The following is a 26,576-nucleotide window of genomic DNA, read 5'->3' as shown; positions in this document are numbered from 1 at the left end:
CCGGGGTCTTGCGCTGTCTCTTGGCTTTGCCCAGGGTGGATCTGAGCATCCTGTGCTCACTGGGACTGACGGGAGCCCCATGGAGGTCACACAAGGCTCCCCGCAGTTGGGCTTACAGCAGCTGCTCCCTGGGACGCCACATGCCGGCCTTCCCGTCCTGTGGCCCGGCTTCGGGAGGGCCGGCTCCCAAGGCCGCCGGCCTGGCCTGAGCGGCGCCGGGTCATTGATTCCCGAGCCCTGCCGCGCTGGGCCGGGTCCCCTGGGCGAGGCTGGGTCTCTGCCCACTCGGCTGCCCGATTCAGGGGGGTCTGCCTGGTCCTCCGGCACTGCTGTGTCGGGGCGGAGGGGCATGGAGGGCCACCGTCCACTTGCTGGGCTTGGAGCGAGGCCCGGAGCAGCCTGTCCTTCCGCGTGGACAGCCCGTGGTTCAGAGTCCTCTTGTGCTGTGCCTGGGTGCAGTGCGGACATTGACTGTTGTATTTCTTTGTCTCAGGGAAAACTTGTAAAACTAATTTGAGAAATGTCAAGTTTTTTTTAAACCTAGTGCTTTCCAGCCAGGTTTTCTTCCTCTAAAACAAATGCGCTCTTTCTTTTGCAACCTAAAATATCCCTTGCTTTTCGTCATGAGAAATAATGTCTTAAACTCAGAGTAATAAAACATGTGGTGGGTCTTTTTATGGAACTTGCTCACTTAAATGGAAACCACAGTGTTGCCCCACGTAGGTGAGCCAAGATCATTTTTGAAGTGTTGATTTGTGCCATTGTGTTTTGTTGTGTTTCGGGGCCATACCAAGAGTTCTCAGGGCTTACTCCTGGCTCTGTGCTCAGGGATCACTCCTGCCAGGGCACCGGGGTTCACACAGCCCAGTGCTGCCCCGCCATCCCCTCCCTCCAGTCACGGCCCTTGTATTCTCCGTGCGCCGGATGTCGTGTACCTGAAGAGCACTGTCTCGGCGTGTGCAGCGTGCGCACAGTCACAACAGGCTGGCAGCAGGCGGTGTCGTTGTAGAGAGAGTAATGGTGATCACACCCAATTCAGGTCTCCCACTCATGGCGAAAACCGGAGGCTTCGCTTCTCTGAGGTCAGTGGTTTCGGTGGATGAGGCAGGGCAGGGCCTGAGAGCTCCGTGGAGAGGGGCCCCGGCCAGGAGGGCTGCCTGCACGTGTGAGCAGAGCGTGGGCGCCGAGGGAGGAGTGACCGCGCGTGCCCACTCGCGGGTGGCGGGGCTCCCTGGCACCAGGACTGACCGAGTGGTGCCATCCCGTAGCCCTGGAGGTTTCCTGCAGAAGTCACATCGCCCAGAAAGGTGCCAGGGAAGGTCCTGAAGGCAGTGTGGCCCCTATGGGATTGCCAGTTGCTGGTGGGGGCCGTGTGTGTGGGGGGGAATGGTGGAAGTAAGGCTTGCATCAAGGAGCCGGGCGTGTGCAGAGATGGCTCTGGAAGCTGGAGGGAGGGTACTTGGAAAGGGAGACTCGGAAGGGGCTGGGGGTTGGGGCTGGGGGGTCCGTGGAGTCAGCAGATGGGGGACTAGCCCAGGGAACCTGTCTGGCCGAGAGAAGAGGCTGGGCAGGCTCTGGGGGTTTCAGTGGAAGCCGGGCCGGTTCCTGGAGCGAATGAAAAAGCCACACTGCCCCAGCCTTGGTGAGCCGTCTCTGTGTCAGGGGTGGAGCCCGGTCCCGCACGTCGAGCCGGGCAAGTGCTCGGGAGCCGGGCTCGCCCGCGCCTCCCGCCGTGTGTGCTTTCCTCCCGTGACTGCCCCAGCCCCGAGGCCGGGGACGAGGCCCGCACCTCTCCTTCCCGAGGCGAGGCGGCCCTTAGTCCGCCCTGCCACGGCATCCCTCAGCGCGGGGCTGTTTGCTTGTGTTGGGGCGGGCGCTGCCGGCTCACCGTGCGTCTCCGGGGGGTTCTTCAGGGCAGGCGTTCATCGCGTTCTCTCCTGGGCTGAGCTTTGCCTGGTTTTCCATCTGGCGGCGGCAGAGGTCAGGGTCTGGAGGCGACGGAGACGCACCTGGCTCCAAGGCTTCCCGGGTGCGTCCCCTGCGGGTCTGGATGCAGACGTGCCCGTGTCCCCTGCTGTCCTCAGCCACGGAGGGAGGGCAAGCGGACGGGGACAGGCCGGGGACAGGCTGTCTCCCCCATTCAGCAGCACAGCTCTGGCTCCTGCCTCTGCCCTGACGCCAGGCCTCAGTTTCCTCTCAGCGCGGAGGATGCTGACGGTCGGTGTCAGGGGACGGCCGAGGCTCCCTGACTGTCGTGGCCTCACTGGGGCTTTCCCTGCTCCAGGGCCCGTATTTCCTATATGTGTTTTAAATTGACCCTCAATGCATACTGGGTTTTCATTGTTTGCAGAGTTTTTCCTTGAAATCCTGTTCACCCATTGATCTTGCTGTGTGTATCTCAGTCTTCATTCTTGAGAGGAGTTTCTTCGTAATCCACTGAGGGCATACGCCGTGTTTCTAGTTATGGTAACAGATATTTGACTGCTCTTTGCTGGAGTAAGAATACTGAATTCTTCTTTTTTTTTTTTGAATACTGAATTCTTGCTGGGTGTGAATGTCCTGGAGGTGGGGTGGTGGGCCAGGGACTTTGAGGCCAGGCCCCTGGGTTCCCCGCAGGACACAGCCAGGGCTGCTGGACGGGCTCACTGCTCGCCCTGCCCGTGAGAAGCCCTGGGATGGGAATGTGGCGTTTTGGGACCTGTTGATGTCCCTCTGGGTTCCCTCTGGTTGTGCCTGGTGCCTCCGTTTGAAGTAACACTCTGACCTATTCCCAAAGACCTGCTTCTTCCACGTGCTGGGAAGTTTCTTTCCTTCGTGAGTGGCTGATTAACGGTGAGCAAGACAAATAACAAAGCTTATAGGCAACTAATGTTAGGGCCACTTCAGCCCAGTATTTCACGGTGACTGTTGTGTTGTTTTAATTTCTACTGTCAGGGCTCGCCAGTGAACATTTTTTAAATGCCATTGGATCATTTTTACAAGTTAGCTTTCGCATGTGAGAAAGCTGCAGGCACGGTGAGGACATGCGTCTCCAGCATTACTGTGCTGGCAGTTTCCCTTGCTGGCCTGGGAGAGATTCCAGCCGCTTTCCTGCAGCCTGTGTCACTGTCAGGGGCGGTGAGATGGTTTTGACCTGCTTTTTGTCTTTCTCACCGACAGGGCTTAGAATTGTGGGAACAGGCTGGGGGCCGGGTGTATTTTACAAAACTAATGTGTCTCCAGTCATTAGGTTGCTCTGTCCTGCCTGCCACACTCTAGAGTGGGGTTCGTCCCTCTTTCCTGACAGGAAACAGTTGTTGACTTACTTTCTAGAGGACAAAACCTCATATTATTATTTCCCGAATGTCCGATAGCTCTTCCAGTAGAAATGCCAGCTAGTTCTCCATTGCTCCGCCCACTGGGAATAACCATGCTCGCTTCAGTGTGCTTGTTTTGTTGTTCAAAGTGGAAAGGTGGGGGAGGGGACAGAATCGAGAGGACCTGGGCCGTGTGTCCAAGAGACCTCAGCAACCTGGGGCGCGGGTCTCACTTCGGACCCGTCAGCCTTTGGACCTTTCCTCAGTTCCATGGGGCCTGTGTCTCTGCTCTTCCAATGCAGTCGGCCCGAGGATGTTCAAAGGACGGGAGCGGGGGAGTGCTTGGGAGAGCCACAGCCACAGGGTGTGGGCGTGCAGCCCGGGGACCCTCAGAGGACTCCGTGTCTCTCCATCAACCCTTTCCCTGTGGCCCGTGGCCACTGAGCTTTTGTTCAGAAGCGTTTCTGCCTGTTCCCGCCTCACGGCCAGCAGCGCTGAAACTGACGCTGCTGTCTTCTTCCCACTCCCCAGGGACGTCCGTAGGCTGGCTCCTCCCACCACAGCTCTGCCCGCTGAGGGTCTGTCTCGGATCCACTCGGGGGAGGCAGCTGGTGCACTGCAGGTGCACAGACACCCAGCCTTGCCCGCCTGCGGGTGCACAGACACCCAGTCTTGCCCGCCTGCGTGTGCAAACACCCAATCTTGCCCGTCTGCGGTGCACGGACACCCAACCTTGCCCGCCTGCGGGTTCACGGACACCCAACCTTACCCGCCTGCGGTGCACAGACACCCAACCTTGCCCGTCTGCGGGTGCAGACACCCAACCTTGCCCGCCTGCGGGTTCACGGACACCCAACCTTGCCCGCCTGCGGGTGCAGACACCCAACCTTGCCCGCCTGCGGGTTCACAGACACCCAACCTTGCCCACCTGTGGGTGCAGACACCCAACCTTGCCCGCCTGCGGGTTCATGGACACCCAACCTTGCCCGTCTGCGGTGCACAGACACCCAACCTTGCCCGTCTGCGGGTGCAGACACCTAACCTTGCCCGCCTGCGGGTGCACAGATACCCAGCCTTGCCCGCCTGCGGGTGCAGACACCCAACCTTGCCCGCCTGCGGGTTCATGGACACCCAACCTTGCCCGCCTGCGGGTGCAGACACCCAACCTTGCCCGCCTGCGGGTTCACAGACACCCAACCTTGCCCGCCTGTGGGTGCAGACACCCAACCTTGCCCGCCTGCGGGTTCACGGACACCCAACCTTGCCCGCCTGCAGGTGCAGACACCCAACCTTGCCCACCTGCGGGTGCAGACACCCAACCTTGCCCGCCTGCGGGTTCACGGACACCCAACCTTGCCCACCTGCGGGTTCATGGACACCCAACCTTGCCCGTCTGCGGTGCACAGACACCCAACCTTGCCCGTCTGCGGGTGCAGACACCTAACCTTGCCCGCCTGCGGGTGCACAGATACCCAGCCTTGCCCGCCTGCGGGTGCAGACACCCAACCTTGCCCGCCTGCGGGTTCACGGACACCCAACCTTGCCCGCCTGCGGTTGCAGACACCCAACCTTGCCCGCCTGCGGGTTCACGGACACCCAACCTTGCCCACCTGCGGGTGCAGACACCCAACCTTGCCCGCCTGTGGGTTCACGGACACCCAACCTTGCCCGCCTGCAGGTGCAGACACCCAACCTTGCCCGTCTTCGGGTGCACGGACACCCAACCTTGCCCATCTGCCGGTGCAGACACCCAACCTTGCCCACCTGCGGGTGCAGACACCCAGCGTTGCCCGCCTGCGGGTGCAGACACCCAGCCTTGCCCGCCTGCGGGTGCAGACACCCAGCCTTGCCCTCTGCAGATGGTCGGGCGTCCTGCTCAGCTCTCAGGGCGTCTGGATGTTCAAGAAGAGTAATAGTCATCACCCCATTGGATTCTCACAGAAACTCCGAGGAAGAATTGCTAAGTTTCAGTAAGTGCTCCCAGGGCACATGTCTGCCAGTGAGCAAGGGGGCTGCTGATTTTCATCGCTGAGTCTGCTGTGAGTCAAGAACACCAAAGTCATTCCCATTTGCAGGACCACTGTCCATCTTACCGACACCTGCTCACAGCCAGATGTTCTCAGGAAAGACATGGGGATTGGCCACCTGCACCTGCGACCATTGCAAGACCCTAATTTAATGAAGACAGCAGAGGCCGAGTTTCAGGAAGTCCTGTTGGGCGTGCGTGCCCGTACCTTGAGCCCGGGTGCATTTTATTGTTTTGCTGTTGTTTTTGTTTGGGGGCCACGCTGACGGCGCTTAGGACTTACTCCTGGCTCTGTGCTCAGGGAACACTCCTGACAGTGCTCTTGGGGGATGGATGCCGGAGACTGGCTGACCGCATGCAAGGAAGCGCCCTCCCCTCTGTGTGATCACACGGGCCCTTGCTCGTTGTCTGAAAGATCAGCACTGAATGGTTTTCTGGTGTCCAGTTATCTCCTTGTTGGTTTTGAGACTGAGAGAAGATCGGGGGTGGGGGGGGGGGAGACATGGACTGAAACTGCTCTTGGGGTAAAGGGCAGATGAGGAGACAGGAGGTGACTTGGGGACCTCTAGGACGGTCCCTCAGAAGGGAGACTGGGGGGCTCCCCGAAGGACAAGCAGTGGCAGTGGGGCACAGGCTGAAGGAGCCAGTTTGTGGGGGAGGGTGGCAGCCGGGGCCAAGGGCAGGTGCTTCTGCCGCTGCGTGAGCCCAGCTTCCGCCATGGCAGCCCCTGCCCCCATTGGGGGGCGCCCTGGAGGCCCTCGGCCCCCAGCACTGACCTGCCTGACCCGTGGTGGTGCTGGGGCTCTCACGGGGCCCAGTGGTTGGCTGAGAATTGCTGGGAGTGGCCCCGGGCCCCTGAGCTGAGGAATCCTCAGTTCAATCACTTAATTAGATTTTTTTTTTTAAATAAGATTTAAAAGTAAGGAAGATTTACTTCTAGAAGTCAAAAACAATATCTCTTCTAAACATATCAGCAAATGTCCTTAATAAGGCATCTGCCCGGATTTCTGCTTGAAAAATGCTACCAGCACCTTCCCCCCCCCAGGTTTTAGGGCTTATTTCTTTTATTATACATGTATTTATTCATTTATTTTATAACAGTGGTAATGCTGTCGGCCTAAGTATGTCTTATGTCTTCATGAAGTCCTAAGAAGGGGAAAGAGAAAGGCTAAGATGTGAAACCCCCCAGAATGAAGTCAAAACTTGGTATTTTCTGCCTTGTAAATATTACAGAAGCATAATTTGTTATCCTAAACCTTTGTTAAGTTAGGTTACCTGCACATTGCATTGCTGTTGATTGTGACATGTCAGTCTTAGCTTTAAATCTCTTAAATGCCTGTGTTAACTGCAAGGAAACAAAGTAGCGTCTGTGTTTGGGTTTAGACTATCTAGGACTTGGGTGGGGAGAGTGTCCGCAGTTTCCCCACACTGGAAGTCTGCGTGTCTGCAGGAAAGATGGAACTGGCTAGTTTGAAGATGTTTGTTCCCTTTTCCTGGCAAAAACAAACTTACTGCTGCTTTATCTTCTGCTGCAGTAAAGATGCTACTTGAAAATACTGTGGTTTGGGTGGTATAACCCTAGGAGACTTCCCTGTAGGGAGAAATTGTTTTCTTGGTGCTTCCTCAGAATAGTGGATTAAGTGGTAGAAATTTGGGGGCTAAGAATCCGGCATTTTGGGCTGGAGCGATAGCACAGCGGGGTGGGCGTTTGCCTTGCACGTGGCCGACCCGGGTTCGATTCCCAGCATCCCATAAGGTCCCTGAGCACCACCAGGGGTAATTCCTGAGTGCATGGACCAGTAGTAACTCCTGTGCATCACTGAGTGACCCAAAAAGGAAAAAAAAAAAGAATCTGACAGTTAAAAAATGTTTTCGGGGCCAGAGCTGTAGTGCTGAGGGTTGGGGTGCTCTCCCTGCATGTGACTGACCCAGATTCGGCATCCATATGGTCCCCCGAGCCCCATCAGGAGTGATGACTGAGCGCGGAGCTGGAACTTAGCCCTGAGCACCGCTGGGTGTAGCCCAGAAACCAAAATATATTTTTATATTCTTTCCAAGAAATACAAGCATGCAGATATTTTTATAACAGTTTTTTTTTTACAGCTTTACAGTTGCTACCATTAATACCACTTTTCATTTTCCACTTGTAATAGAGTTTTAGCCACATGCCCTGTGCAATTGCAAAGCACTTAAGTAGAAGGAAGGCCACCTTTCCCAGTTCTGACGGGACTCGACCAGGCCAGGGAGGGAAGGAACAGAAGCTGCCGCTTAGACTTGGTGACTCTGGTGACAGCTCCCTCTTCCCCTCCTTGCTTCTTCCTGCCCGCTGCCAGCTTGCAAACGTGGGGCTGGGCTTAGCTTTCATTGGCTCCTTCCTGGAAGATTGAGGGTGGAGCATGACCACAGTCAGGGAGAAACAGGGCCTGGGTGGAGGGGCCAGCACCTGGGACCCTTGGGGAAGGCTTGAGAAAACTGGCTCCATGGCTTTTGATTGACACCTGGAGTGTCAAGGATGTGTTTAAATCCAAGTAGTGAATCTGGATGTCTTTGTGAAGGGGCTAGATGTCTAAGGGCAAGTGGAAAAGTTGACGATCTGGTACTGTCACATAGGAGAGTTCTGGTGGCCAAGAAAGAACTCACTCCCCGTGGCACTTGCTAATGTTTACCCTGTGCTCATCCCCTTTGGGGGAAGGAGGAGCCTTGAGATGTAATGCAGGGTTGTTCAAAGAGTATGTGTGCAGAAGATGCATATCAAAAATACCGCGACTGTTGGAATAAGTAAGCTTGGCCATGGTCTGAGTGTTGTGTTTCAAAGTACAGCTCCGTGTTTTACACAGGAAGTTCTGTCACGGCAGTCCTGTAAATCACAGCGCTGCCCAAACCCAAACAAAACAGCTGACAGCGCCGGGCTCCTGGTTCAAGGTCTGGCTTGTGTGCTTGAACCATTGTGATGTTAGAGAATGAGAAGGTAGCGGGAACTATTGAGCTGAGCTCCTGTCAGAAGGACCAGGATCAGTCTCAGTGTGTTCCTGGCGAGAGGGGCATGGTTGGAGCGGCTGTGAGAATAGTGACAGTTCTTTCCAGCGCCTGAAATGAGTCAGAATCTGTAAGCTTGTGAAGGTCCCAAAGAGTAAAACCTTACCTGTCCTTTGGAAGGATGCTAGGAAACACCCTGGTTTGGAATAGAAGCAGCCGTTGTGAAAACCAGAGTTCCAGCCTACATTTTTATTATGGATAATAAAATTCTTGTCCTCACAAGCAAAGGAAGCCTCACAGACATCTCTGTGACGTGTTCTCTCCTGCTGCCTGGCGGGCTTTGACACAGGTTCCAGGCAACCCGCTTTCAGAGCCCAGGAACCAAGGAGAGTGGCCGTGAGTTCTGAGTCTCTGCTTGCTCCTCCACTGTCCTGGCGCACGTTGGGGACCCAGCGTCCTCTGGGAGTCTTGCCCTGACCCCCATCGCAGACTTCTCATTTGACCCTTGGGAAGCTTATACATTCTTTACTTCCATGACATCTGTGTTGAGTAAGGAAACAGAATCCCATCCTAACAGGTTCCTGTAAGCACGCAGACGTGTGCCAGATGAGTTCATTAATGTTCCGTGATCAGGTGCTTGGTGTTAAAAATGTGAAATACCACACAGAAGTCATGATAGGCTGTTAGATACCAGTTTAAAGAATTTCCCCAGCTGTTTTATTGATGTTTAGGGAAATTGATTGGGGCTTTTGATTAGGCCACGAATATACTTCCCCCAGTAGATTGATAGATTCCCTGGCTGCTAGTCAACAGATTTTAAAATATAGACACCGATTTGAGAAATTATGTTCAGCATTTTTTTTTTATGTACGGCATCTCGTCCTGTCCACAAAACTGGGTTTCAGCCTTGTGTCTATGCTGGTGTCGTGGCCGGTTCTGGCTCGCAGCCCGCGCCTGCCTGTGGCCACTTTCTCTGTCAGCCTCGTTCCTCGCCTCATCAAGCGAGAACTCGCTGTTTTTTGCAAGAATGCCTTCATTGCAAAGTGATCTCCGCCTTTCTGGAACCTCCCTGAGTGACTGTAACAAATCAAACACACCACTGTGTAGGAAGCGGTTAGTGAACATGGACACCCTGGCTCCTTCCCGCCAGTGTCAGCCAGTGCTGTCCCTCGGCTCCTTGCGCGTGTCTAGCCTGTTTGCCTACTCCGACCCAACACCGGACATCACGGAGTTGTGGAACTACGTGGATAATCACGCTTCCTCTTGGTTATGTGTCTCGGGTGGGAGCTTAGTCCACCTGGTCTTCTACCCTATTTTCTTAGTGTATGTCTCTATCCAGATCCTAGTACACATATGGAGATCTCTTTCTTCATCCCTCTGTATCTGGAGGCATTTTTTGTACTAGAAATCCTGTTCCACGGAGTTTACATAATAAGAACATACTTGAACTGTCTTGGGGGCTCACAGGTCAGGTGGTTTGAGCATTGTCAAGGTCAGCAAGGAGAATTCCCTTTCTCCTGGGCCATGTGCAGTGCAGAGGGTTGCCCTGTGGCTCCTGTCCTGTCTGAGTGGCATCGTAGCTCCCGGTGTCGGGGCAGCCGTGGCGGTGTCCGGAGACGGCCTGGTAACTGTAGGAAGGATGCTTCAGAGCCGAGTCGTTCCTGGGAGAAGCGTCGTCCTGAGCTCCCCAGGGCGAGGCGGGCCGATGTCAGAGAGGCAGTCACAGGCTCCGGCCAGGCTTCAGCGAGGGGGCAGCACCCCGGGACCCCTGCCGCCTTCCTTGTCACTTATGTTCTCATGTTCACTCTCCTCTGCCCTGACAGGGGACTTGAGTGGCAGCAGGGGGCCTCACCCTGTAACCTAGTCTTTCTCAAGCTGAGAGTCTTTGCAAATGCTTGTAAGAACCTGGGAACCCTCCAGAATCTTTGTACCCTCGGTGGAGTAACACTGGCGCAGACCTCTGCTGTCACCTGCTGTGAGCTTAGCCCTGCCTGCCTGACCCCTTCCCTCCAGAACCTTCTGCCTTTGGTGCAGCCCTTCCCCTCACACAGACTGAGCCTGACCTGACTCAGACGCAGCCACTCTGCACCCTGGAAATGCTCCCTGATCTGCGTGTCGCTGCCTGGTGGCAGTCACACGTGGCCACACCTTTATCACCAGGCTCCTCCCAGCCACCCAGTTTGAAACTGTCATCTTGACGTGGCCTTGGAGTCTTTCCTCTGCACCCGGTTCCTTCCAAAGCATCAGCCCCTTTCCTCTTTTCCCTGCTTGCTCTCTGCCCCTCGGCCATAAGCTTCAGAAAACTAGGAATGGTCTTTCTGGTTTGTCCGAGATCTTCAACCTCCATGGTAGTGGCAAGGTTTCAATAAATTAGTGACCGAACCCATAGATTTTATTTGCAAAAAGCAAAACAAACTCACATTCAGTTTCAACTAGTGATTTTTTTTTTCTTGAGAAAGTAGCAAAACCACCCGTTAAGTTATTGTATCATCCATGATGTTGGAAAGCATGCAGTTTCAAAAACATACCCAGATCAAAAGGGTGCTTTATTGGAAGTTCCCCAAACCCAGACAACCAGAGCTAGAACACAGGCTGCAGCCTTGGAGCCCGGCCAGCGACGGGGCCTGGCGCTGGGGTCTGTGTCCGAGTCGCCGGGCTGACACGGCATCGCCCTGCAGTGCCCATCACTTGGGAGGTGTCTCTGTGCAAGGCCACCCACATGGACTCTCAGTCCAGGGAGTCAAGTCCCACAGACCTGATGTTCTGCCCCTGCCCAGGACAGCAGCAGGACGCCATGCCCCCACCCCCCTGGGAAGGGGCATCTACGCCCCAGCCGCCCATGCACAGGATTCGCCAAGACCAGACTTCAGTGGGGCCGTGCAAGTGGGGATGCTGGACCGCGGCGAATGCTGAAAGCCTCGGCAGCTTGTTCTGAAACTCCTCTCTGAGCCTCTGGGAGCTCTGCCACTAGTAGCCCCAGCTCCGCCCTGCCCACGGACAGTAACCTGTCCTCAAACCCCTGATGGTCACCCGGGAGTGGCAGTCTCACGTCTCTGATTTCAGAGGCTTCTCTCAGTTCTCATTTGTGAGTTTCCAAGAAAAGGTGCGTGGGCTCGCTGGGAAGCCTTTCCCCTTATCCAACGCCGCCCGCTTTTCTGTTTGAAAGACACAAAACATTGAAATTTCAGCCTCCCCTCCCCCAACCCAGAGCAGTGTTTGTAATGACGTGTCCAGGCATTGCTCAGTGTCGTGGGTGACAGTCGCCGGCACTGTCCAGAGGTGGTGAGAGTCATGTTGCCACGTTCTGACGAAATCATGCATCGTGGTGAGGTCTGAAAAGCTGTTCCGGCGGCAGCAGTGCTCGTCGTCACAGCAGTGCGTCTCAGGAGTCCGGCAGGCCATCAGGAATGCCGGGGCATCTTGTGAAGAAGCCGGTTACAGTGCCGGTGTTGTATAGAGATGATGGAGACATCGGCCCCTGAGTCTGTCGTTCCCTTAAATTTCTTCCCATGGATCTCAGAGTTGCCCTCCCTAAGAAGGCGACAAAGGCAGTCAGAGATGGCGCTGCCGTGCCTCCCGTCCTGGGCGAGCGCGTTGGAAGCTGAGCAGTGTGCTCTCTCTTAGCAAACGTCCAAGCAGCTGGCACCGTCATAGCAGTTGCTGTCTCACCAGTATAACCAGAGTCAGCGACCCACTGTGAACAGTGATTCCCTTAGTGGTCAGACTGCTTCTCCCTAAGAGTGGGCCCACAGTGCCCCGGGGGGTTGGTCCATTTACATCAGAATTTAATGCGTAGGGACACCGGGCGGGGGTTACAGTACCTGTATCAGGACAGGGAATGTCCAGGCCTGCTGGGGCTGGCTGCCGCGCATCTACCGACTGGCGCTCTGGAGCACCGTAGTGGGAAGAGGGGCTGCAGTCCGGAATGTCCCCTGGTTTCACAGGACCTGGGGCTGGCCCCTTGCTGGTTTCCCGAGGTCGGGTTACCCAGAGCATCAAATCTGGCACTGCAGTCCCTGGCCCAGTGGTTTCCCCTCACACCGGAGGCGGGGCCTGGGAGGTGCTTTTCTCTTACACGGTGCTTCTGAAGAAGCAGGGGCTTCCCTGCAGTCGTTTGGAAAGTGATCTGTTTTCCCACAATTGAAACATTTTTCTGAGCTTGTCTCTGTACTGCACAGGCCTCAGCGTCTGCGCCTGATGTTCAGGGAACCAGCATTACGACACGCCTTCACGTACCCCGCTGTTTCCTGCTTTTCCTTACTGGGACACAACAGCCTGGCAGTCCTCATTAGCATTTTCAAAAGCCCGTTGTTTCAGCTGGTTTTGGCGAGTCACTTTACACTTAACCTGCCTATCAGTTGCATCCATCAACCTCCCTATGAAGTCTGCAAATGGTTCTGAGGCCCTCTGAACAGTCTTTGTAAAGCTTCTCTTAAATTCAGCATCTGCATCAATCTTCTCCCAAGCACACAGGGCTGCCTCACAGGTAGGAGCTAAAATAGCACAAGGCACAGCGACTTGCCCTTTGGGGTTGTGCCATTTCCCTTCGCCTATTAACATCTCATGAGTCAATTTAATCCCTGAAAATTTTCATCCAGAATGACGTAAGTCATAAAGTTTTGCCTTGGCCTCATCACTGAACCACATCCTCCATTGCATATACTGAGAAAGGCTTAAGCGCGTTTTAGCAACCACGTGAAAATCTTGGGGTACCTAATAGGCACTGTTACACTGTCTTATAGGAGACTCCCTACAGTACGGAGATGTAGGTCCGTACTAGGCACAGGCCTTTTTGAAACAGCCGAGGGAATCCGTTCCTGACCCTTGGTGAGATGGAGGCTGCTCTCCTCCAGCTGGACTGGGCGATTGGGAGCATGTCCGGAGCGGTCTGGAGGCCACGTGGCTGAGAAGCAGGAAGCCTTCTCTGCCGAGCCACTCGGACTCAGAACCCGAGGAGGTGGCAGCAGGCTCATCGTCTGCATCACTCTAACCTGATGCTCTGGAAGTGGAGCTGTATGGAAGAGATGGGCTCTCCCAGTAGGGAACATTAATTTGCCATCATCAGAAATACTTTTACTTTGAGATGCGTTTCTGCTGGAAACACGTTGAGTCTCTTTCAGGACTTGGGTATGGGAGGAGCTGAGGGCGTCTCATCCCTAATATTCTCCTCCTCCACTGTAGCACTGCACTGGAGCACTGTCCTCCTATTGTTCATGGATTCGCTCGAGCGGGCACCAGTAATGTCTCCATTGTGAGACTTATTACTGTTTTTGGCATATCGAATATGCCACGTGTAGCTTGCCAGGCTCTGCCGTGCGGGCAGGATACTCTAGGTAGCTTGCCGGGCTCTCCGAGAGGGACAGAGTACTGTACTTCCCCCAGACTCCCGTGTATCCCAGAATTCCATGGAGATCTCAGTCACTTCCTTAGGTGCCATGTAGACACTTTTCTTAACTTTTTTCCAAATCTTGGTCTCTAGAGTCCCTTCATCTAGGAACCATGCATTTATTTCATAAACTACTTTAAAGCAGGCCCATAGTTGGTCTCGGGAAATGTGGTCTTCCAGGTCCCCTGTTCTGTGGGAGAGATACTGAATCATTCCATAAATAGCTTGACCCGTTCAGTCTGGCTCGAGAAGCACTAGAAGAGCCTGGGGAGACCCAGAATCTGTCCCATCTCAGTGGGGGTACAGCTCGGATTCTAACTCCCAGCACCCCGAAAAATCTACTGTCCCACTCTCCTCTGCGTGGGGGACTTTTAGGTCCCAGTAACCTGAAAATCTGTTCTCCCTCTCACCCCTGTAAGTGGAAGTCCACCAATGCAGTCCTTAACTTTCGATGCCCTCCAGTTGGTGGTCCAGGCCCAGGCCCAGGGATGCCAGCTGTGAGTTTCAAAGAAAAAGGCATGCAGGGGACTCAGCATTCGGTGGTCGAGAGCCACCTCCCCAGGCCGGGCGATGGATGGCGATGCATGAACAGTGGGGAACAGCGAGACAAGAACTGAGCCCCAGGCTGGTCGGTAGAGAGTTTTATTTCTCTCCCCTCAGCGTGATCGATCTCCCACCTTACGGCACAGTCATAGTTGGAGTCTGGATCATCATATCCCATCACCCTAGTCTCCTCGCAGACCTCAAAGTCCTCGTCTTGTCATAGTCACATGGTCCTCTGCTTCCAGTCATGTCATCGTCTGGGCCCCCTTCTAGTCCCCAGAGTCTAAAGGTCTCCAAAGTTTCAGTTCTCATCCTACTAGTCTTCAACATTTCAGTCCCCTCTGACCCCTATAGGAATCATGAGGGTGGGGATACAAATAAGGTGGGGTTGGACATTGTCCTAACAACAGAGGTAAAGCCAGTCCTTTGGGAGATTAACTCAAGGACAAGATCTCACCTGAGGGTTCAGCCCCCAGACTACTAGGAGATCTGCTTAAGGGCGGGATTCCATCCAGGGTGTACTGCTTTCTCCTTTCCTCAGCTAATAATCCATTTAAACAATCATAGTGAATTTACTTCTGATAATATTTCTGAGCGTGACCGCCTAGCTACTGGAAAATGGGGGATCTGGGTGGAGGAGGCCCGGTCCCAATCTGAGCAGCCTTGGAGATCTCAGCCCTGGGTCCCACACACCTGGGTTCCTCTGCCAGTTCCTTCATGCGTGAGGCTCATCTGAACGTGTGGAGAGGGGCCTTGAGCATGGCTGTGGCTGGGTTCCGGAGGTGTTCAGCTCCCGGGGTTCTGCCTGGGGCAGGGAGGGGAACTCAACCTGTCCCACTCTGAGGGGCCCCGGGAAAGACAACCAGGCACGGGGCAAGAGACTCATCCACAAACTGTCCCCAGCGCTGTGTAACTCCATCAACGGCCAAGATCCAGAGGGGTGGGTTGAGTTCCCCTCCCCACCCCGAGCTGAGCCCCGGCAGCCAAAGACCTCTGGAATCCAGCCACAGCCATGCTCAAGGCCCCTCTCCACACATTCTGGCGATCCTCACGCATGAAGGAACCGGCAAAGAAGCCCAGGTGTGTGGGACCCGGTGCTGAGACCTCCAAGCCTGCTCAGATCGGGATGGGGGCATCCTCCACCCAGATCCCCCATTTTCAGTAGCTTGGCAGCCACACCCACAAACTGCCCGGTGCTGTCTAATCCTATCAACAGCCAAGATCCAGAGACTGTAATACAATGCTCCCAGAAGCGACCTCTTATAGCCTAGTTCTCCCTCTCAAAGAACTTGACAAGGTATCGAGAGCATCCTGCCTGCATGGCAGAGCCTGGCAAGCTCTCCGTGACGTATTCGATATGCCAAATACAGTAACAATGATGAGTCTCATTCCCCTTACCATGAAAGAGCCTCCAATGTGGCACCTCTGGGAAGAACGAGTAGAGGCAGCTAAAATCTCAGGGCTAGGATGAATGAACATGTTACTGGCGCCTGCTTGAGCAAATGGATGATCAACAGGATGACAGTGATACAGTGATAATATTTTTAGTCATTTTTTATGAACACAAAGATATATTAAGCTTAAAGGGTGGCTCTTCCTGGGGACATCTCACTATCTATCCCAGACCACAGTCCTCAGGCCAGGGTAGTCTTTCTTAACCCCAGCAGGGTCCTTATTCAATTACTTCTTTTTGGGTCATGACAGAGTTTGTTCCATGACCGTGCTTTTAACTTTTTATACTTGTGGCACTTAGCTTGTTTCCTTTTGATGCCAGCATAGCTCACAGCTTGTCCTGGGCCCATCCAGTCCCTTCTTTGGGACCCTGCTTTTGGACTGCTAGGAATGAAGGGCAACTGAGGCTTAAGTCAAGTAAATATGGATGCCCAGGAGTAAACATCTTTTGGAGTCAATTAACTCCCATGTTATAAAACATAGTATCAACTGTCTTCCTGTGTCTGTACAAAAAGGACATTGCTAAGACACCAAAAGGCATAAAGGAAAGAGAAAAGCAACATGGTATTATTAGTGCCTGGTGGAATTGGGTGTGCCTCAGGGCTCTGTTGTGGGGGTAACTCAGTAAACCTGCGGGAAGAGCGAGGTTGCTATCCCTCACTCATTCTCTCTCCTTTTTGCTTTTTTGACAGAGGATGTTGAGTTTTTCCAGCTCCGTTTGTTGAAGAGACTTTCCTGGCTCCATTGCATGGCCCTGAGTTCATTGTCCTAACTATACATCCATTTGTGTGGATGCATTTCTGGGCTCCTCCATGCTAGTAGCCTCCTTGTGTTTTTGCTCCAGTATCATTCTGTTTTGATTACTGTTGCAAGTAGTATAGTTTGAACTTAGGGCAGGTGATACTTCTGTTTCTTTCTTTTCTCTCAGGATCTTAGGCTACTCATGGTCCTTTTGTGTTTTGGTTATTGGTCTCAAGTGGGGAACTTGACCCAGCCAGCCCTTCTACCCTAGTTACTGTGTATTTTTTTTTCCAGGGCCCAATTGCATTTATTCAAATCTCTTTCTTCAGTCCATCTGTACTTGCAGGCATTTTTGGTAGTAGAAATCCTATTTGCGTAGTTTAAACAATCAAAACATATATTCACTGTCAGGTATATTCTAAAATACAGATTTTAGAATTGTATGGATTTTAGAATTGTACAGATTTTAGAAATGTATGAATTTTTTTCCTTGAAAAATTTCCTTGGGGCTTTGATAGGAATTGCATTGAATCTGGACTGTTGTGGGCAATATTTGGACTTTTCGGTGATATTATTTCTTCCAGCCCATGAATATGGGATACCTTTCTACTTCTTTGTCTTCTTTTTGTTTGAATAGTCTCTTACAGTTTTTGTTTTACGGGTTCTTTTCTCTCCTTTGTTCTCCCCCCCCCCCTTTGTTCTTAAGCTTTGTTCTCTGGGTGCGAACATACTTCTTCCTGTTGGTAGGCATGAACCTTACCACCGAAGGAAAATGGACCTTCTTGTATCTTACTTTTTTGCTGTTGTTTTCCCACTTTTGATAGAGACAAGAGTATTTTTCCCTTTTAAAGTTATTTGAAAGAAAGATTTCTTTGTCTGAAGAGTTTGTCATATGGGCTGATGGGGGCTTTGGCAAATGAGTGTGTTGTGTCTAAAAGTCTACCTGTAGTTGGTTTCAGTTATGAGGCGATTTGTTTAATAGGTCGCCCACCCGGTTTTTATATGCTGTTGACTAATACAGAAAGAGAAAGTACGTACATTTGGACCCAAGCCAAAGATGGGTTTGCTTTCCCTTCTGAGACCTGGCAGACAGCCCCTGACCAGTCTCCTGGCCAGCAGTGCCCTGAGCAGCCTCTGTCCATTTTAAGGAGAATACTGAGATTAATTTCTAACACTGCAGCTATTCTTTCATTTTAGTTCATAGAAACTAAAGCTGAATCTGTGTTACTTCGCTCCAGTTTCTGTAATTAATGCGATCTCATCCTGTCACAGAACACTCGGCAGGTAGATGCATCTGCTGGCGTAGAATATCAGAGGCCCGTTACTATTTCTGCTGGGGAAAAATAAGAAATATCACCAGGACAAAAATGTTTTCCTTTCTGTATTCATGTTAATTGCATTAAGATTCATTAATGGTAAATTAATAAATTAATGAATTCATTGTGGTAAAGCAGTTTATTTTGCCACAAATGCATGGTTGAATTTCTCCAGTTTTAAGTTGTGTGTAAGCTAGACAAGAATCCAGGCTTCCTCAGCCGCCACCTCTCTGGCGGACTTTCTGATGGACAGTGGCACTTGCCCAGCACTGTGCGTCTTACTTATGATTATGGATCCAGCTCAGAAACGTAGATGCTGCGTCACGGCAGTGAGACATTCAAGTGATTGACTTTATGAACTGAGAAATGAGATTGTCTCCAAGTGGCTTCCCAGTGACTAATGTTGGTGTCTGAATTTCGGGGCCCGGCTGGATGTGACACCCAGAGACACTGCCCATTAAGGTCACGCACCCCTGTGCTCTCTCGCCCACCTGCAGGGGGCACTCAGCGGCTGCCGCGCGCCATCGGGATGGCCCTGGCCAAAGAGCTCATCTTCTCAGCACGTGTGCTCGACGGCCAGGAGGCCAAGGCGGTCGGCCTGGTCAGCCACGTCCTGGAGCAGAACCAGGAGGGGGACGCTGCCTACAGGAAGGCCTTGGACCTCGCCAAGGAGTTCTTACCTCAGGTAAACCCAGTCAGTCTCCCCTAGAGAGTTCTCCCGCCACAGCGGCAAAAGCCAACCGTCCCGCGCGCTGTGATGTGTGTGGCTTGTTCGGCAAGTAGTGAAGCTGGTGTTTCCTGTAAAACTAGAAAGAGCCCTGGCCAGGCGGCCGTCTGAGAGAGCCTCTGGGGTTGAGGTGGCAAGGAATGGGGGGGGTGCGGTGCAGCTGGACGTCAGGAAGCGGCCTTAGGCATGAGTCCATTGAGTCAGATGGCCGCTGCAGTGAGTTTAGTAGGATGGTCAGTCAGCTCAAGTATGATGGCCACTTCAGTGAATTTGGCAAGTTTAAGTGAGTTTGGTATAATGACCACTTTAGTGAGTTTTCCAGTGAAGCTTGGGCTGTCGCTTCATTTGAGACAAGCAGCTTGAGCAGCAACCATCGTTTGTTCTGTTGTGTTTGTCTTGTGATGATCTAGGTCTCCTTTACACAGTGGACATCCTCGTAAGTGGACTTTCGAAACCTGGGTCTCAGAGAGTCCTTTCTCCCGGGATGGCTGTCGTCTTCGGATAATAGCAGTCGATTGGAGATCCCTGGGAGGATTTTCCAAGTGTTCTGTTCTTTGGAAGGTGGTGAAGGAAGGGATCTTCACTTGAGGAGAGGAGTCTGCTTCTGTTACGATTTTACCCCTACTGGAGTTTCTCGCTGCAGTCATTTTTACAGCTTTATAGTCCTCCTAATAATTTCTGGAGTCAAAATAAGTTCCTCTAGAACTCAGAGTCACCCAGCTCAGACAGGATTTGTGTGCGTGTGGGAGTGTCACGAGATGGTTGTCTAGTGAGAGGCAGAGCCTCCACTGCCGGTTTCGTGGACAGCCACGTGAGCAGGGCTTCTTACACTTGTCTGCTCACAAGGACCAAGTCTGTGGAGATACACCTGTCCCCTGCGTGCTGCTGGACAAGGCCTCCCCATCGAGGGGCATTTAACACCGCGGTGTTGGGGCTAGTGCTTCATGCTCCTCCACTAGCCCGGGGCTGCAGCTTTTTGAGAACCAGCCCCGTCCGTGATTCAGACTTCATATATGATACACTGTATTGATGGAGACCTCACACATAGAAAAGAGTTTTATTGCTTTCGGGGGCTGTGGGGTGAGGGGTAGAACTCACTCTAACTTTGGTATAGATACTTACCTAGAACTATTGGGAAATATGTCCCAAGAAAAGGATTCAAGATATCAATAGACATAGTTTCATTCTTTTCATTGAATCATAATGAGATGCACAGCTACAAGGTTGCTCATGATTGGGTTTCAGTCATACAGTGTTCCAACACCATCCCTTCACCAGTGTACATTTCCCACCATCAGTGTCCCCAGTTTCCCTCCTGCTCCTCCCCCCTGCCCCCACCTACACACAGGCGCGCATGCACACACCCCACCCCCCTCTGGGACAGGTACTGTTCTTTCTCCCCCTCTGCCTTTTCTTGGGGGCATTATGGTTTGTATTGCCGGTACTGAAAGGCCATCATGTATATCCCTCTGCTCACTGTCCACACTCAGTTCTTGTCCAGAGTGATCATTTCCAACTCTTACTGTCCTACTGTTCCCTTCTCTATCTTAACTGCCCTCCACCCACACACACTTGTGGCAAGCTTCCAGTTTTCTTTCTTTACCTTAAAACTTTATGACATGGATGTTATGTCTTAAGAAGAGAAGCTAATTAAGTCAAGAACGCCCAGTTCTTTCCTCTTTGCCCCTCACACACCCTAGGAACTCTGTGGTCTGAAGCTGCCGTGTGAAGTAGGAACATTGCCTGAAGGACGCCTCATTGCTAACCTGCCCTGGGCCTGCTTGTCCACTGATGCCCACGCAGGAGAGATGCAGAGCCAGTGTTTGAACCTGGTGCTGTCCAAGCCCCACAGGAATCAACAGCACCCACCAGCCCAAACTTCCCTGAGTATATTCTACCAAACCACTTATCCCTTTTTCTTATCCCTACATCTCAGATACACACATCCCTTGGGCACATACCGATGCTGACCTCCTAGCATCTAGAATTTGTGTGCTACAGTGTGTTGCAAAATCAAAATCACCTGCTAATGCGTTAAGAGCCATTACAGTTGTTGAGTAAAGACCTGCAAGACTCCTAAAATAAAATTTCCCTTAGCTCTCTCACACCCATTATTGGTGGTATGCATGAAGCAAAAATGGAATTTCTCAATTTCACTGAGATTAAGAACATCACTTTCAAAGGATGACAACTGAAATCTGTCTTTAATTTAAATTCTAGGGACCTGTTGCAATGCGAGTGGCAAAATTAGCAATTAATCAAGGGATGGAGGTAAGTTCCCAGTGCTTGTTGGAATAGATCATTACAGTCATGTTTGGACTTTGACACTTTTTTTTTTAATACTCTGTAATGCAGCTGTTTCAGTATGAACATTGCTGAAAGTTGCTGAGGGGGCATTGAGCTGTGTGGACTTTAGTCTGCTTATAGTTGCAGTTGGCTCAGTAATGAAATTGCAGAATTTTATTATTTTCCTTATGCTCTGCAATTGATGGTACCTTGTCATTTTTCCTGTTGTTAATAGACAGACTAAGTGGCCAGAGTTCCCAGCAGAGCAAAAGGGGGCGGCATTCTGCATGCTCTCGGCACCAGCACTGAGGTTTTTAAGAGAAAGAGAGAAAAGAAAGCAGCCCGAGGAGACTTGGCCAGCTTGGAGCGTGCCTGGCACTCCTGCTGAAACTCTCCGTTTGCTTTCTCAGAGCACCCAGAGCCTCTGCCCGGGGTCCTGGGACTCTGGCAGGTGACTAAAGAGCAGATGCCCCTTGCTGGTGGACAGGGCAGAGTAGAAGTGTGGGCACCCAGATGTGTTGAACTTGTCACTGATAATGTGATGAAATTATGGGAAGTTTGGGGAGAGATACATTTTTTGGTGGGGGAGGGGGCAGGCCCAGAGGTCACAGTACCTTCCTGGGCCTCACAGCTGTCTAAAGATTGATTAGTCAGCAGTGAATGCAGTTTCAAGTATGTTAGAGGTAGCTTTATGGTTCTTTTACAGTTCTGTATAGGAGCACCGGTACTGATAGCAAATGTCTTGTATGGTCCTTCCTGTGTGCATATCATATAAATCAGAGGTGCTTTTTAAAGGTTTCACCTAGAATGACTCACTTAATAACTCTTTTGGACGTGCTACCATTACCCCTTGTTTGTTTAGCTGTGACACTTTAATGCACAGAAATGATGACTGTCACACAACTCCCCCAATGGAGTCAGAATTGTATTCCTGAGGCCCAGTTTTAATTTGTGACCTTTTAGAGGATTTGGTTATGTGAAATTAGGGGTATTCAAATGGAGGGGGAGGCGCGAGAAGAGAGAGAGAGAGAGAGAGAGAGAGAGAGAGAGAGAGAGATGAGTCCAGCAGTTTATGTGGTCTGCTCCAGCATGGAAAAAAATGGACTGGGTGAGGGTGTCTCGGGGTCTTTCCTGGCAGTGCTCGGGGTCCATGCCAGGCTGGGGACCCATCTGTGGCCTTCTCTCTCATTGCATGCACTCCAGCCCTCTGAGCCGCCTGTCCTCTTCAGAATAAGTTTTATTGCGCCTACTGTGTTTGTAAAAATGATTTATGCTGAAATGAATGATGTTTTTATCCTCAGGTTGACTTGGTTACAGGATTAGCCATAGAGGAAGCTTGTTATGCTCAGGTATGTAAGACAATCACAGATGCAGGGAACATACTTACTGCCTTAGCAATCATGTCTACCTCTGTGGAAGTCATGTGTGTAATCAGTCACGCAGCAGGAGTTTTCTCCCACCAATGGATTGCATTATACTTCTCCCATTGGATTGTTACCAGCTCTGATAACATCCTGTTCTATATACTAATTATTCTTGTCTGCATAATTACAGAACATTTAAATTTAGTCCCATTGACTTGAGTCCCAACACTGGTATAAACATGAGTTAGGAAGACGGAAATGAGTCGATCTGTGGCAAAACATGAGTGTTGACAGTCACTGGCTTTCCCAGGTGTTTGTGCCCACTGGAAGTTCCCAGCCGAGGTACAGTGTCCTTCCGTACACTCGCCAGCAGGGCTTTCTGTAGAGGACCAAGTATCTTCCCTCCCGCCCGCTCCTCCTTCCATCCTTATCCAACTCTGTTTAAAGGCATATTTAAAATAAAAGTGATTCTTCTGATCTTTGTGAGAGTTGATCACTGCATCGGCTTGCACAGATGGATGGCAGTACCCTAAATTAGGAACTCTGTAGTGTGTTGTTCAGGGCCTGATTCTGTTGATTAATCACCTCTTCTCATTAGTGACTACCTGCCATGAATGAAATAAATGACAAGCCGTCTTTTTAAAGGATTTAATGATGACCTCAGAGTCTGAAAGAAAATTATGAACACACATTTGGCTGTAAACCTTATCAAATGTAAAAAATAGAAATTATGCAGCCTTTTCTTTCTTGCCACAAGGACTTAAGGAGAAGAGAAAAGCAGTATTTACAAGTCAACAGTCTGATTTGGGGATAAAGGTGATTGACCGGTTAGGGAAGCAGAGCAGAGCACAAAGAAAGAGATTACAAATAAACACAAGAGGATTGGAGCACTGTGATAGGAATAACCCAATAAACCTAAGCTCACTGTGGCAAGGCAGAAAGGACAAACCACTGTTATACTACAGCCAGTAAGTTGCTTGTTGTGTTGGTAAAACCCATCTCCTAAAGTTTATATGGAAACTCTGAAGAACCAGAGTCCCCAAAAGAATTCTGAAAAACAGCATCAGAGCACTGAGGCAGTTCCCGAGCGCAGTGCAGTAATGAAAGCAGTGCGGTGATGCAGGTAGATGTGTTCATGGAACAGAATATGGAGCCTCAAAGTAGACCCACACAAAGGTCGTTTTCTGTTGCTTGACAAGTAGTAAAGGCAGTGCAAAGAAGAAAAAATATTCTTGAAAACAAATAATACTGAAACACCTGTCTCTTCACCCTCCCCACACACAACCACACATACACACAATCAAATCTAGACATAGAACTGCATCCTTCGTACACGTGAACTCAAAATGGGTCCGAGATCTAACTGTGAAATGGAAAAATGCAAGATTTGTAAAGATAGCTATAACACTCCCTCACACCATCCATGAAAATTAATTCAGAAGGGTTAAGACCTTGATGTTAGATCTGGACTCTTTAAATAGATTGAGGATTATATCTCTGTGATACTGATATCAGAGGAATATTCAGTGACCAAGATACCATTGGCCAAGAAAGTAGTAGCATAAATAAATAACATCAATTACCAAGCTAAAAACATTTGCTCTATGAAAGAAAGTATGGGTAATTATAAACTGCCCTCCAGAATGGGGGGGAATACTTGCATTCCATGCATTTGGCAAAGGCTAATATCCAAAATATATACAGCATTCATAAAATACCACAACAGAGGCTAGAGCCATGTTACAGCAGGTATGACACTTGCCTTGCACATGGCTCACCCAGATTCTATCCCTGGCACCCTGTATGGTTCCCCAAGCAATTTCGGAGTAATCCCTGTGCTCAGAGCCAGGAGTGAGCCCTGGACACAGCCAGGTGTGTCCCTAAAACCAAATCATAAAACAAACCTTAGCAACAGCTAAAAAACACAACAAAAATGGGAAAGAACTAAACAGACACTTCTCCAAAGAAGCCATCCTTCAAAGGGCTAGTTGACACGTGAAAAAGTGTTTATCACTGATAATTAGGGAAATACTAGTCAAAGTAACAGCGAGTTAACGCTTCATAGCCGTAAGAGTGGCTTACGTCAGAAAAAGTTGGAAGCAAGCAGGGCAGGCCCGGAGGTAGTGGAGTTGTCATACAGTCCAGTTTGATGAAAAATGGTGTGGAAAGACTTCAGAAATCTGAAGAATTAGCATGGGATCCCATAACTCCACTCTTTGGCATCTATGGCAAGAACACAACATCACTCATTTAAAAATATACGTGTGCCTTATGTTCACCGCAGTGCTATTTATGGTATTTAAGATCTGGAACTATCCCAAGTGCCAAACAGCAAATGAATGGGTAAAGAAATCATGGTCTATATACACAAAGTGTACACACATTTATACATATATAAATACATATAATACAGTTTTATATATAATGAAATACTAGTCATCTAGAAGAAAAGTTGAACTCTTGTGTTTTGTTACAACATGGATGGATGGAACTAGGGTTGAGTTATGTTAAAAGAAATAGAAGGAGAAAAACCGATACTGGATGATCGAATTTGTGGAATAGGAAGAAATAAAACAAGGGAATAGACAATGAAAACAAATCGTAAGACTCTGTCAACAGAATGAGTTTGCCGTGTGCCAAAGGTGGTACAGGTATAAAAACGGACGGGTTGGGGGCCAGAGAGATAGTGTAGAGGATCAAATACTTATCTTGCACGCCACTGACTTTTATTCAGTCCCTGGCACCATATGGTCCCCTGCACAGTGCTGGGTGTGACCCACACGCTGCCCCCTCAGAAAAAACAAGGACGTGACCCAGACAAGATGAGACCTAGAAGTAGTGGTGGAGGAATGTTGGCACTTCAGTGGTGGATGGGATGCAGCTGCCATTGTGTGCTAAAGCATAAGTACTAATTCTGTTGTTAGCTACATTGCCTTGATTGAAAAATATCTACTGTATGATTTCAAACGGCCGAGAGACAGAAAGGAAGAACGGGAGCACAAAGGATGGGAAAATCGTGAGATTTTACATGACATTCTGCAACTGTCAGAACCTAGAGAGCTGCCACGTAGGGAGCCCTTGTGTGAACTGTGTCTCCTAGTTAATAACAATATATTGATCCATCTCATGCAGCTAATGTGCCACATTAATATAGGAGTAATCATAGGGGGGAAGGGACAGGGGAATTTTAAGGAGTCTGTGGAGATGAAACTGAAGAGGTGGCTCAGTGGGTAAGGCATGCCCGACCCAGGTTCAGTCCCCAGCATCCCAGAGCAACTCCTAAGCATCCCTGGGTGTGACCCAAAACCAACAAAAGGGTCGGGGAGAGGGGAGTATGCGGGAATGCCACCCTGCCATTAGACTTCGGCCCTGGAGCTGCGTGGTTTTGAACTTTGTGCACGTTTTGCTGTGTGAGAGGTCTGTGTTCATGAATTCCCAGCATCTGTCGTGGTTGAATCCTTGAACTTGGAGCCTGAAATATATTTTGTCCCTTTTGACATAAATAATACAGTGTTTTGTTTCTCTTAGACTATTCCAACGAAAGATAGACTCGAAGGTCTTCTTGCTTTTAAAGAGAAAAGGCCTCCTCGCTATAAAGGAGAATAGAAGAAAAGGAAATCCCTGCTGTGTTCCTGCGAAAGATGTGCTTCTGGCAGTATTCTTCAGATCTGCTGAGTGCTGACACTGGGGGTCCCAGCGACCAGAGGGAAAAGCCAGCGTCACATTTAGTGCATTACCTGTCTGGAATGGACCATGGTGTGTTCTGTTCATGTTGTGTCCTGTCATCTTCATCCAGATTGATAACATTAGTGTGTATAATGTCAGAAACACAGATCCAGAGTTAGGTGTACATTTTTAAATATTTCTTGCATATGAGGCTTTCTGTTCTTAACTTTTTAATGTGAATAATTTATATATTGCACATTCTAGGAGATAATATTATTGATCAGATGTCTACTGTGCTGCATAACAAAAATAAAAAAATTATTTCTACATACCAAAAATGTGAAGTTAAACCAAATAAAGTCTCCCTAAGGGATTATACATACTTGCACAGACACACCTACCTATATCCATCTCAGACTAATCCAGGAATTAATATTCTGACTGAAAATACCAAATATTAATAAAAACCCGTGAAAATGGACATTTTTCTTGGACCCTGTTCTTTCTGAATGGGATGAATCACTGCACGCTGGAGTTGGGAGGAAAGCACCCTCCCCGCCATTTCTCTGGGCAGTGAAGACCCGACCCGAGACTGAGGCCACGGCCTCGCGAGGTTGCCGAGCCGCCTGCGACCTTGACACTGTCCGGATCTCCTGACCAGCGGCCTGGCCCCTGGCCCGGTGTAGAGCGAGGAGGCTGTGGCCAGAGTCCAGCGAGGCTGCAGGCCTGGCCTGGGCTCAACACCCACTGTGCCTCCTTCCCGGTGGCCGCTTGGCCTGGCGCAGGAACACACCGGG

General features: G+C 50.7%; 1 protein-coding gene across 3 annotated transcripts in view; it reads left to right on the top strand.

The window, feature by feature from the left end:
• AUH (AU RNA binding methylglutaconyl-CoA hydratase) overlaps positions 1–26,260 on the top strand; it is a 136,546-nt gene extending 110,286 nt beyond the window's left edge. For all 3 annotated transcript variants that reach the window (XM_055126388.1, XM_055126387.1, XM_055126390.1), the window contains 4 exons: positions 18,234–18,421; positions 20,684–20,734; positions 22,051–22,098; positions 25,642–26,260. In XM_055126388.1, coding sequence (XP_054982363.1) covers positions 18,234–18,421; positions 20,684–20,734; positions 22,051–22,098; positions 25,642–25,719 — 365 coding nt within the window. In that variant the 3' untranslated portion in view covers positions 25,720–26,260. The remainder of the gene's footprint in view (positions 1–18,233; positions 18,422–20,683; positions 20,735–22,050; positions 22,099–25,641) is intronic.
• The last annotated feature ends 316 nt before the right edge of the window (positions 26,261–26,576 follow it).

Source organism: Sorex araneus, chromosome 2 (genome assembly GCF_027595985.1).
Source record: "Sorex araneus isolate mSorAra2 chromosome 2, mSorAra2.pri, whole genome shotgun sequence".
In the NCBI taxonomy this organism is placed as follows: domain Eukaryota; kingdom Metazoa; phylum Chordata; class Mammalia; order Eulipotyphla; family Soricidae; genus Sorex; species Sorex araneus.
Note: the sequence above shows the minus strand (reverse complement) of the source record. Positions and strands in the feature narration are given on the sequence as shown.